At 43.2% G+C, this 12,680-nt stretch overlaps 1 protein-coding gene across 3 annotated transcripts in view; it reads right to left on the bottom strand.

Annotated features, from left to right (window-relative positions):
- Positions 1 to 12,680, bottom strand: part of Nbas (neuroblastoma amplified sequence) — a 313,151-nt gene that overhangs the window by 204,299 nt on the left and 96,172 nt on the right. For all 3 annotated transcript variants that reach the window (XM_026788959.1, XM_013353527.1, XM_005366539.3), the window contains exons 22-25: positions 11,912 to 11,995; positions 8,134 to 8,287; positions 3,239 to 3,424; positions 2,027 to 2,200 (exon numbers count right to left, since the gene is read on the bottom strand). In XM_026788959.1, coding sequence (XP_026644760.1) covers positions 2,027 to 2,200; positions 3,239 to 3,424; positions 8,134 to 8,287; positions 11,912 to 11,995 — 598 coding nt within the window. The remainder of the gene's footprint in view (positions 1 to 2,026; positions 2,201 to 3,238; positions 3,425 to 8,133; positions 8,288 to 11,911; positions 11,996 to 12,680) is intronic.

Here is a 12,680-nt window from a genome sequence, read left to right on the forward strand (position 1 = left end):
TAACTGTAATTCTTGCTTGATAACTGTTTTGCTATATGTAATTTTGCTATTTTAAAGTTGAAGCCTTTCTTTTTTTATTTAAACAGAAAAAGGGGAAGTGATGTGGGAGTGTCATATATCAATCTGTTGATTTCATTGGTTAAGCAATATAGAAACTGCTTTGGCCTTGATAGGTTAAAACATAGGTGGGAGGAGTAAACAGAACAGAAGGCTGGGAGAAAGAAGCTGAGTCAGGAGTCGCCATGATTCTTCCACTCCAGGCAGATGCAGGTTAAGATCATTCCTGGTAAGCCAACTCGTGGGCTACACAGATTATAAGAAATGGGCCAGTCCAGGTGCGAGAGTTAGCCGAGAAAAGGCTAGATATAATGGGCCAAGCGGTGTTTAAAAGAATACAGTTTCTGTGTAATTATTTCGGGTAAAGCTAGCCGTGCGGGCGGCCGGGTGCCGGGGACACAGCCCTGCTGCTCCTATCACAACAGTCCAGGGGTAGTTTGATCCTGAATTTCCTGAGAAACCTCCACACTGCTTTCCAAAGTGGTTGTACAAGTTTGCATTCCCACCAGCAATGAATGAGTGTACCCCTTTCTCCACAACCTCTCCAGCAAAGGCTATCATTGGTGTTTATTCAAAAACACCTGCTAAATTTCCAGGTAAAAACAAGAAAAAGCTGACTATATACAAAGGATTTACAGGATCCCATATGGAGGACCTATCAGAAACAAGGTTGCAGGAAGAATTTAAAGTCAATTCTTCGTTCCTCATAGAACATTCATTGTCAGCCAGTTCTGCATCGCATGTGGTATTCTGCAGCCATCAGTGCCCACTAGGGCTCACCACAAATGTAAAACCAGCCACTCAGTGGAAGCTGATTTTAAGGGAATGAAAACTTTAAGTAATCAATGAGCAGAGGCATTTCAGACAGACAACCATCTTATAAACCCAGAAAGGCCTAAGACAGAGCAATGTTTTCCTTCCTGTTTAGGTTACTCAATGCCATGACTGCTTATCTTAGTGAGTGACGTTCAAGGTGCTAACTGTGGCCAATATGAAGTAGACTCAATCAGAACTAACACCTCGAAGAAGCCTGAATTTGAAGTGCCTTTGGCTTAAATACTGGTCTCATGACCATGTTCCAGGGACTGTGCTACCTTGCTTAAAGTCCCTACTCCAAAGACAGGGGAGCCACTGCACTGCCTGGAATAGCATATTTTAATCTATCACAAAATTAAGAGATTTTCACAGTGCAAAAGTATTTGTGCCTAACAAAATGGTTTTTACTCCAGGGAACCCAAACAGCACAGAAGCAATCTTAAAAAGGCAGTCTTCTTCTACAGCTATAAGAATCACCTGGGTGATTGAGTATGTCCTTATGGAAACCTAAAGACCTTCATAAACTCCTTGAATATCTGTGAGAGAAGACACTTTTGATTATTGATGACATCATAAATACACTGGACAAGAACACAGGTGCAGAATGAGGAGATCTAGGCAAAAGCGTGAAGACTTCATAGCATGAATCCCCTTCTACTTCCTACCCTTACTAAAGAAACAGAAGGAGTTAAGGTTAGTGAAAAGTCTTCATTGTTAGAGTGCAACATCTGGAACTACAGATCTTTGTACTCACATATTCCAACACACGAGAACTATGGAATGATGAGCCAAAATAACTGTAACTGCATAAACTTTGGAAAAATGTACATCAACAATATTGAAACATTTTTTTAAATAACAATTTTGCTGGGCAGTGGTGGTGCATTCCTTTAATCCCAGCACTGGGAGGCAGAGGCAGGAGGATCTTTGTGAGTTCAAGGCCAACCTGGTCTACAAGAGTTAATTCCAGGACAGGCTCCAAAGCTAAAGAGAAACCCTCGAAAAACCAAAAAAAAAAAAAAAGACAATTTTCTTCTACTTACTGGAATCTCTTTACAAGACCCAATTATAAAAACTTATACCTAAACCTAATATTACAGACTAATGAAAAAGAAAATGAAAAGACTCTGAAGAAATTAGAGTTGCTACTTACATCAGGCTTAGAATGCTGAAATATCTTCAAGGGAAATTTCAAGTCTTCTTTAGCTAAAGTTACTAGATATTCTTTCAATAGCTCATTGGCCGCACCAGGAGACTGTTTCTCACAGCGGTGAAGAAAGGGAACCATCCATTGGTAAGCACTGGTCACATAATTGTCCTCAGAACACTGTAAGGATAATTAACCACAGAAAGCAAACGATAAATTAAAAACTGTACGGTACTAGATAACCAGTCTAATATCAAACAGTGGAAGCCCCATACGTCCTGAAGCACTGCAGATCCCCACTCACTTCTGACCTAACCACGAGCAGAACAATGTGTACCTTCCTCTGGGGCCGGTTGGATACAGTGGCTATAACTGTGCACACCATCTATGCAGACTGGAACCGGCCTAGGGTCCCACAGGCCTAGTGCCAGCTCTGGGAAACATATATGCTGTGGCTACTGCACAGCCATGAGGTTCTCCATAGCAGAGAAAGTCTACCCAGAGAAAGAATAAAAAAATGTGAAAGGGGAAAGAGAGAGACAGCTGAGGCCAGGGAAGAGTTGAAGGAACAGAGCACAGACGCTGAGACAGATGAGCAGACCGGCCCAAGAAAGGAGCTGCTCAAGAACAGAATCCCACTTGTAAAAGCCTCAAGTCTTCCCCATCATCGTTTTTCTTTTTCATTGTTTCTCCTTTATGACACGGGTCATTTCATCCATCATTTCTAAAAGAATACCATCACTTCTCATAATCATTCTAGGACATAAACCCGTAACTCTTTTCAATAGTCTTATCTGTTTTTGAGGAGACGCTTCCTACACAGTCCTGGCTGAAGCTCTCTATGTAGACCAACCTGGCCTCGAACTCATAGAGATCTACCTGTCTCTGCCTCTGAAGTGCTGGAATAAAGGCATGTGCCACTACGCCCAGCACAAACCTACCACTCTTAAGAAGGGAATGACATAATACAATGAAATCTCACTGGATGGCTGCTAAGGAACATGAAGGGAAGACACGGGAGATGAAAATGAGGGAGAGCACAGACAGAAGCAGCAAAGGTGAGTGAAGGATAAAGGGAGGTATAAAGCTAGTCAGCAGTGTATTCCTGCTGGAATGTGCCCACAAATCTCCTTACTGGGCTCTTACATTTCCTATTTGGCTTGTAACACACATAGCAATAGAAGCTCAGGGATGCTCAGAAGGGCAGAGGGCACCTACACGCTCCATCAGCAATCTGAGTTTTTCAAAGTCTTTCTTCTGCTGCAGGTCTTTCAGAGTGAGGGTGAAGTCACACCCGGCTTCATAAACCAGTGTTTCCAGGGTAACCAAATCGTCACAGAGAGTCAGCAAGCCAGGAATATGGCGCTCCACTCCAAGACGTATAAGGGACAAGGAACAGTCAACCTAAAAGAGAAAAGAGACAGTAAGCTACTCAATAAGGCAAAGTGGAAACTTCCAACGTAGAATTGAGCATGTAACCATTTCTATAAAATTCCATAGTCAGAATGTGTCTCACTACAAAAGGACTGGAGTCCTTTATCAAACATATCAGGATCAAAATGTTTCAAATGCATCAATCAGCAAGATGTACTGACGATACAGATATGAAGGGAGAGAGGTATCTTAATTCTTACAGAGTAACAAAAGGAGAGAGAAATGTGGCATAAGTAGCAGTGACAATGCCAAATTAACTGTACGTTCACTACAGCACTGTGCTTCCTAAATGAAGCTTTGCTCAGCAGGCTTTCCTGCTCCATGCCAAGCCATCTTCAGTCACCCAATAAATATTTATTTCTTAGCTAAAACAAAGAACAACATTTCCTTTACTTGAGCAGTAAGCTGACATTTATCTCCTATTCCCTCATCACAATTATCAACGAGCATCCTCTGGTTGACGGGAAATCATCAGTTGTAGCCCACACTAACGTTCCTCTCCCATTCCTGCTCTAAAATACATGAAGGGCCTATAAGCAGCTTGGATGGGAAGTCCTGTCTATGTGCTGCTTTTATTGGCTAATGAATAAATCTGTTTTGGCTAGTGGCTTAGCAGAATAGGGCTAGACAAGAAAACCAAACTGAATGCTGGAAGAAAGAAGGCAGAGTCAATGAGAGCCATGTAGCGCTGCCAGGGACAGACGTCTCTGCTGGAGCGTACCGAAACTTTGCCAGGAGGCCACGACCTTGGGATGCACAGATTAAAGGAGATGGGTTAGTTTAGGATATAGGAGTTAGCCAGAAATATGTTTAAGCCATTGGCCAAACAGTATTGCAAATAATATAGCTTCTGTGTGATTATTGCGGGTCTGAGCAGCCGGGAATGAACAAGCTGCCTCCCACGACAGGAGGTAATGTCAATCTAGGTGTCAGAGATACAAATGAGGTCTCTGACCCCTAGACTGAGAAGATACCAGCTGAAACCTGACTGAAAGTTTCCACTGAGGCATGTACTATGTGACTTCCCCAGAGAGACATAACAAATATCCGTTAACCCCAGACAGGGCACTGATGACAGAGCAGGGAAAGATTCTGCCATGTCAAGATTAATGACCCAATGATTTCAACCACGGACTCTTTCAGGAAAATGGGTAACTCAGAGCAACTATACGCAAGAGTCTCCTCCTCTTCCAGGAGCTGTTTCTTGCTTATGCATCCAGGGAAGAACTGGGTCTGAGGAGCAAACTCCTCACATCGGCAAGAAAAAGTTAGTGAACCCACCCTAGAGAAGCTCGTGTAGGGGATCATAAGTGTTCTTGTTTTCGGGTGGCACTAACCATGTGGACCCAAAGGACAGCGTCCACAGGGTTTACACTGAGAGCAACACTCAGTATGAACGGCAGGATGAGCTAATGTGAATAACGAATCAAAGATGGACTGAAAGCAGAAGGAGCATTCAGGAGCACTGTAGCTCTAGGTGTGAGGAGTCCTGGCTGAAGTGTGCTGCTCACTCTCTTCTCAGTGAATTCTCTTGCCCACACTGAGGAAACATTTGCTGAACACTCCCACATGGGCTGGACAAAAAGATAGGGGCAATGTGACATCAGACATATAAGACAGACATATAAGTCATTAGAAGACAGAATTTGGGTACAGCAGATAAAGAGCATTGTTGTGGGACAAGGCAGGAAGTATAGGTGGGGCAACTAGGAAGGAAGTAGAGGTGGGGTGACCAGGCAGGAAACAGAGACAGGACAATGAGAACAGGAGAATTCTGGAAAGAGGAAACAGTCAGTCTGCAGCCGTCACCCAGATACAGAGGAAGCAAGATGAGACCGCCTCACTGAAAAAATTACCATGCCACATGGCTGACACAGACAAGAATTTTGGGCAAATATAAGTTATAAGAGTTAATAAGAGGCCTGAGCTAATAGGGTAATCAGTTTATGATTACTGTAGACCTCTGTGTTTTTCTTTGGGACTGAGTGACTGCGGGACCAGAAACCTTGGTCCACAGAGCATGGGTAAGAAGGATGATGGCCTGGCTTCTCCTCTCAGTGGGAAGATGAGAGTGCTGAGAACGCAGGAACACTCAAGAGAAGTAGGTGGATTCTGTACTGCATGTGTGCTGCTGAGGAGTCGATGTAGCCCATGCAGTACCATGGTGCAAGACCCACAATTGATGGTCCAAATGAAATAAACAAAACAAAATCTATAATGAAAGCAATTTCCACGCCTACAATGGACACTCGGGAACATAAATCATGGAGCAACATTTGAGAAGAAGCCCTGAATGGGCCACATGTGTAGACAAGATTAGTGTCAACAGTAGTTCCCTGAGGAATAGTGATAAGGGGCAAGCCAAAAAACAGGAGCATGCTAAAATGAATGACAAGAACAAGAAACTTGAGCTGGATCACCAAAGTCCAGGAGGAAATTTCTGCAAAGAAAAGAAAACAGCAGCAACAGAAAGGATGTAAAGTTAGGATAAGAGAGGACCGCTGGCTTCACTGTCACAACTTGTGGACGGTGGCAGGCACAGGCAGACTGTGTCCAGAAGCAGAGGGACTAACTCTGGGCCAGCTATAGGGAAACAAGAAACACAGCAGAAGCCTGGAAGTAGACAGCTTTACATTCTGCAAATGTAGAACTGAAGGTGAGGAACAGCAGACCTAGGGAAGGAGAAGTTAAAGGTATGCGCGGAAGGAAGACTAAGTACACGGGCGTGCAGGTGTAGAATCCAGAGCACAGGGCAAGAAACGGTGGCTGTGAACTCAAGGAGAGAGGCTTCTTCCTCTGGGAAAAGCCAGAAAAGGTCCTGAAGGAAGGAAGTTCTCAGTCTCCCAAATGAGCTACAAAAGAAAACAATAGGGTAAGAGGAGGAACAGCAAAGGAATGAGAAACGTTCACAGAAAGCAACAAAAAAGAGCAGCCAGATCCCCAAAACCACTGGATTGGCAGACAGGTGAAGAAGGGAGAGGCAAGGCGTGATGCCATGGGAAGACTGGTACTAATAAATCAAAGGGAGAGAGTGTGAGGGGCAAGGCTCGAGCAAAAGCAGGACCACCAATAATAGTTAATAATGATTTAAGCAAACGAGTCACATCTTGAATGTACACTTCCATCATCAAAACAATTCTAAAAACCTCAGAAGAATTTGCAGAAAACCTGATACACAGCACACAAAACACATGAGGAACAGTTGGAAAACAGCACATTTGTTGTCATCCCCAACGTTTACCAAAGTACACGAGTTTAAAATCTAGGTACCAAAGGCGGATAGGAAAGAGGCACCAGTGAAGCTAACAGGAGTGGTCCTCATGCTGAGCCTTCAAGTGGGGGAAGTCACCACCATAAACACTTCCTTCACCAACAAACAAGTTTTGCTGAAGGCATTTATAGGTATTGAGGAAAAAGAAGTTCCACATCAATTAAACCTCTAAAAATGAAAACTGTAAAATCCATGTCATATATCACTTTGATTGCATCACAACTGACATGAAATGTCATTACTTCACATGAAGTCAAAAAAAAAAAAATAAAAGCCATTATGAGAGTTTTTAAATAATGAAAGACAGAACAGGACATAATCCAACTAAATATAAGAAAAGCACCCAACGGCCTTCCTTCATCATTGCCCCTGGTCTCCTAAAGGGAAGCCATGATGTCTCGGGATGCCTAGTACGACCTCTGACAGAGCAGCTTCAGATTCATCACAAAACTGGGCAGAACCCAGTGTCCATACAGCTGCTAAAACTCCTGCCCCACCAAGGAAGGGAGTAAGTCTGCCCTGCCGATGACACCGTGCACTTTAGACACGGGACCCAGAGGCCCCCGAGCTGAAACTCACCAAAAAGTTTCCTCCATGAGGACTAGCTAACACAGCAGCAGGAGGAACTGTGCAGGCTTCCAAAAGAGGGAAGCAACCAATAGTCCTACCCAGCCCTAACACCCATGAACCACAAGGACCAGCATGGCACAGTAGTGGCACGCACACTCTGGATGAAACCAAGAGCTCTCTAACTTGAATCAAGAGCTGTGCAACAAAAGGAAAATCATACCTAGTATTGGAAACCCAGCCAAGTACTAGGGATCCATGAGGTCAGAGACCTTGGAAGAGAACCTACAGCTGCCGTTTACTAAACTGGCATCATCCCTAACAACCCACAGGCAAGTGTAGTCATCACCCTCATCAAGGACTTCTCTTAGCAACAGACAGAGACCACTACAGAAGACCACAGCCAATAGAAAAGCAGAGTTGTGAGGTCAGGCCTAAGCCAAAGGAAAACAGAAGGCACACGAGACCAGAGTTCCTGAAAGGCACAGTCACAATCACCTGTGGTCGTACACTGTAACTGGGGACTAAGCAAATAGTTTTTAAGTTGATACAATCTGATCAATTAAGGTATAATCTATCTATTAAAATACATGGAAAAAATCAGGCATAGTATGCAGTTATTTTGTGTTCCTGTTTTAAAGAAAGATTTTGAACATTTCTTGTATTCATTTGCTTTGTAAGAATCTAAAAGTTACAAAGACTTCTGGGCAAAGGGCAAATGGACAAAAGCACTAAGAACTGCTCCTTTCAGCCCTCTGAATCACACCTGAGATTTCTGGTCATGTGCACTATGTGGACTGAATCGCCAAGACCACTGAACAGCAGTGCTCTCTCGCCTCACCTGACCAGCATGGTGCTCTATCTCCTCTGCTCTGCTCCGGTACCAGTCCATTGCCTTCTCCACCGTCAGCTGGGGCATCCTATACTGCAGCAGCTCAGGCTGCTCAGCATACAGGAACTCACTGTCGTCCTGGAGGCCAGGTTCCACCACCGTTCTGCAAAGCACAGCAGGAACAATTAATAACTGTCTGGAGTGCTGCAGAAAAGGACAGAGACAGGGATGAGAAGAGAGTGGCTTACAGAGGTGGGGGTGTCTGTGTCTCCATGTATGTGCTCACTTGCAGGTTAATGGGACATTTGAGGAAATTTAACATTTTCTAACTGGTTTTTCTGACTTCAAAGTTCAGAACGGAAAATAAAACAGGTATGCCACAGCTCAACCAGACAGGAACTGACAGAAACTAAAGAGCTTTACAGAGCGCGCCCCACTGGTGCTTCTGCCGGCTGCCCAAATCAAAGCTCTTCCGCAGGCCAAGAGTCACCATGGCAGGAACTGTCCCCGAAAGATTCCAGCTGGAACTGGAATTCCGAAATCTCGTTTCCAGTTTTCAGGGAAATAAAAAATGCACCTCACCTGTGCTGACAAGTGCGCAGCACAGGCCTCCTGACAATTGCGCAGCACAGGCCTCCTGACAGCGCACCCTGTCCACTGAGGATCAGACATCTTCAGGGAACCCACACAAGGACCACAAATACAAGGGGAACAGTGGATGACTGCTTTCTACACTAAAGATTAACAAAGGAATAAAAAGTAAGCTAAGGGTTTCAGAAGAACTTCCGGGCCGCTCAAGTGACTTGCTGCGGGAGTGCAGGGGCTGACGGCTGCGAGTACTCAACAGCTGAGGAGAGCTTGGGGCTCCAAACCAAATCCAAAGAACAAGTCCACCAGCGAAGGCTGGCAAACCTGTGCACATCGCTTTAAAACGTCCTTCACTCCTTTCATTCTTCAAAGTCATGGGGGTAATACTATGCAAATCGCTGTGAGAAGTTAGAAGGGCAGCACAAACCAGGCTCTTGATTTTATTTATAACTGCTATCTGTTGTTGTTGTTGAGATTGTTAAAGTCACCCTAATATTGAGGTGGTTTATCCACTCACTGTGCATGTGACACATGTTGCAAGAAAGTTCCATCTGCAGGAGAGTCCTTTCCTCAAACCCTCTCCTGGCGTGACTCCCACTCTTCCCAGAGATTCCTGTCCAGTGCTGCACACTCTGCCACAATGGCCACCCTGGACTCTGTGAACTCCGCCTCATTTCAGCAGGAACAGCCAGTGGTGACTCTGAGTTCCTGGGACACTATGTCAACTCTCCCGGGTCAGCCCCTCACATCCTTTGACAGCGAATGCAGCACTCACAGGAAGCCACTTGCCTTTTATTCGAGCCATAGAAGCTATGGCTCTTCTCATCTTTTCTGGATGCTCTTTTTCAACAGTCCTTGCTAAACATTCTGCTCTATAAAACACTAAACACTGCACTCCCAGCTCTCTACTCTCCTCAGGGAGCACACTCCCTCCCATTCTCTTCCTCTTTCTCTCACTCTCTCTGGGCTCCCCTTCAACACCATCACATATCCAGATTCAAGGTCATTCTGACTTTGATTTCCTTTCATGAAATGAGGTCATTCTCTTTAAATGAACATATTCTTGATATTTTAAAAACCTTGGGGTGAAATACTTTAAAGAACGTTTCAATCGAAGGCTTCAAATTCTAATTATTGACTTGATTATTTGTTGGAAGGAGGCTGCTTATTGGTTCCTGGCTGCTCAGCCCTGAAATAATCACACAGAAACCATATTATTTGCAATACTGTTTGGGGAATCCAAACATTACCTCCCCTTTTCTGTTTAAAAAAAAAAAAAAGAAAGGATTTAACTTTAACATAGTAAAATTACATACAACAAAACAGGTATCAAACAAGAATTAGAGTTACAATATTCGCCTCTGTATGCTGTGAATATCACTGACAAATAAAAATCTGCCTTGGCCTGTTGATAGGGCAGAAATTAGGTAGGCGGAGAAAGCTAAACTGAATGCTGGGAGAAAGGAGGCAGAATGAGGAAGAAGTCATGTAGCCCTGCCAGAGACAGACGCCAGACAGAACTTGGAACTTTACCCAGTAAGCCACAGCCTCATGACAATACACAGATTAATAGAAATGGGATAAATTAATATGTAAGAGTTAGCCAATAAGAAGCTAGAACTAATGGGCCAAGCAATGTTTTAAATAATATAATTTCTGTGTGATTATTTCAGGGCTGAGCAGCCAGGAACTAACTAGTGGCCTCCTCCAATAATTATTCTTAAATTTTTCTCCTCAGTCACCTATGTCATCTTTTTAATACCTGTAACTTGAATTGTAAGTAGACTTTTTTCATTAAATATTTGGTATTCTATTCTAGCTCTGCATATTTATTCTAATGTCTAAGGAAATGCCTTGATTTTACCTTGAGTCTACCGGAGACTCCTATCTAATTTTTGTATACTATGCTGTTTTTAAATGCTCCTAAGTAAGCTCTCTTACTTTCTGGTACTATTTTATACAGTCCTGTGGTATTTAGAAATAGGTTGTTTGTAGATTTTGCTCTTCTTCTTTGACAGCATGACATGCATCTCTAATGCAGTCTGCTCACTGTCCCTCTTCTCTCTTAGTCCTCCCCCCTGGTCTCACTGCATAAGTCCTTTCCCACACTCATCCTTTGTATTTTGTGGCCCACCAAGTGAACAACAGCCAACTGTATGGCCATGGTGTGGAATTATCCACTGGAGAATGGTGGCTGTGGATTTTTATTTGTGTAATTCTATTATTTTAATTATACAAACTACAGCAACTTATCTTCTGGATGACATTAACTGTAATTTTTGAAATTTTCTTCTTCTGCATAATGTCTCCATTGAAGTGTTGTTCCATTTTCTGTAGAATCTATCAAGCAGAATCTATCCTCGATGTCCAGAAAGCTCTATGGATGTGACAGGACCTGTTCATTTGTCAGCTCCACTGTGTCGTGGTTGTGCACAAACTTTTGAGGACCACACCTCAGGATCTAAAGGCCTCTTTTCTGAGGCCACTTTGTTTCTCCAGAAAAGAACTCCACAAACTTCTACATGGGTAATCCCCTGCCTCTGGGGGATGAAGGGATATGAAAATGTGTAAATTTTCTAGAAGTCTGGATCTTCAGAGCTTCACTTTACCATCTCTTCTCCAGATGCCCAGACTGACATCCAGGACCATGGAGGACTGGTAACTAAAAAGCAGTCTGCAGGCCGGAAGGATAAAGCTCTTATCTCATAAAGGGAATTAAAGGAGGACAAATGAAGGGTTCTTTCCTGTTCAGGGTTTTCCTGAGTGGAGACTACAGGTACTACGTGTGCCTCCTACTCACTCTCCTCCCCACTATATGCACACATCCCCCTTTTGTATCATTTTCATCTCCATTCTGAGGCTTCCCTAAGACCAGTCTTGGGAAAATAAGAACTAAAATTTAACCGAGAATAAAACTGTATATACACCAGGACAAAACTATGCAAATGTATAGCTCATTTGGTAGACTGGAAGCCAATATGCTAAAGGGAAGAGTTGTAATAAAGATCATTGTTTAAACAGTTCCCCCTCAACATCTGCTACATTCTCATTCATTCTTATACTATATCCCAAGTCATTTGTGTTCTCTAAAATCTCCTCTAAAATACTCTAATACCACAGGTCACAAAAGTTTGTCAGAGAGTCACGTGTGAGTCCATGCCACAAAGAACAATGATGCCTTGTGCTAGTTCATACTGGCCTGCAATCCAGTTCCTCACACCAATCTTCAGCTCGGTGTTTATGCTCAGCCCAAGGAATGATCTTCAAGGAGTCACCATTCCAACTAAAATTTAAAAATAAAAAAAAACATGCACAGACTTTAAAATACAGGCTACCTACCTTCATAACGCAAACGACTAGGAATACAGAGAAGGAATTGCCATGAGGATTTCTGGTTACACTATTCTACGTGGCACACGATACAAAGCATACACTATATAACTAAGCTAGCACACTGCCCTCTGTTTTGTTCATCCTTTAGCTATTTAAAAGGAAAATTCCAAAGAAAAAATACAGTGATGAGTTAAAGGATGACAGGAGTACACAGTCACTTGTGTGTCTAAAGAATAATCAAGATTTCAACCCATAGTCTTCTGCACACACCAGCAGCCTGTCCGATGCTATTTCACTGAGATTCCAGCAACTATGGAAATGGTCTGTCTGTGTTGTCCTAGATCAGTGCCTCACAATCTCCACAGGCATATATTAACCACTGGAAATCGGGCAACTGACTCTAAGAAAGTTAATTATAAATTTATTTATTATTATTAATGTCAATTTCAATAGCCACATACGATCAGATGCTGTCACCAATCTAGAAGGAGAGAACTCACTTCAAACAAATGGCCTCTGATCTCTAAATGCATAATAGCATATTTATTTATTTATTTATTTTTTTGGTTTTTCGAGACAGGGTTTCTCTGTGGCTTTGGAGCCTGTCCTGGCACTAGCTCTGTAGACCAGGCTGG

The sequence above is a fragment of the Microtus ochrogaster genome, unplaced genomic scaffold (genome assembly GCF_000317375.1).
Source record: "Microtus ochrogaster isolate Prairie Vole_2 unplaced genomic scaffold, MicOch1.0 UNK10, whole genome shotgun sequence".
NCBI classification, from domain to species: Eukaryota; Metazoa; Chordata; class Mammalia; order Rodentia; family Cricetidae; genus Microtus; species Microtus ochrogaster.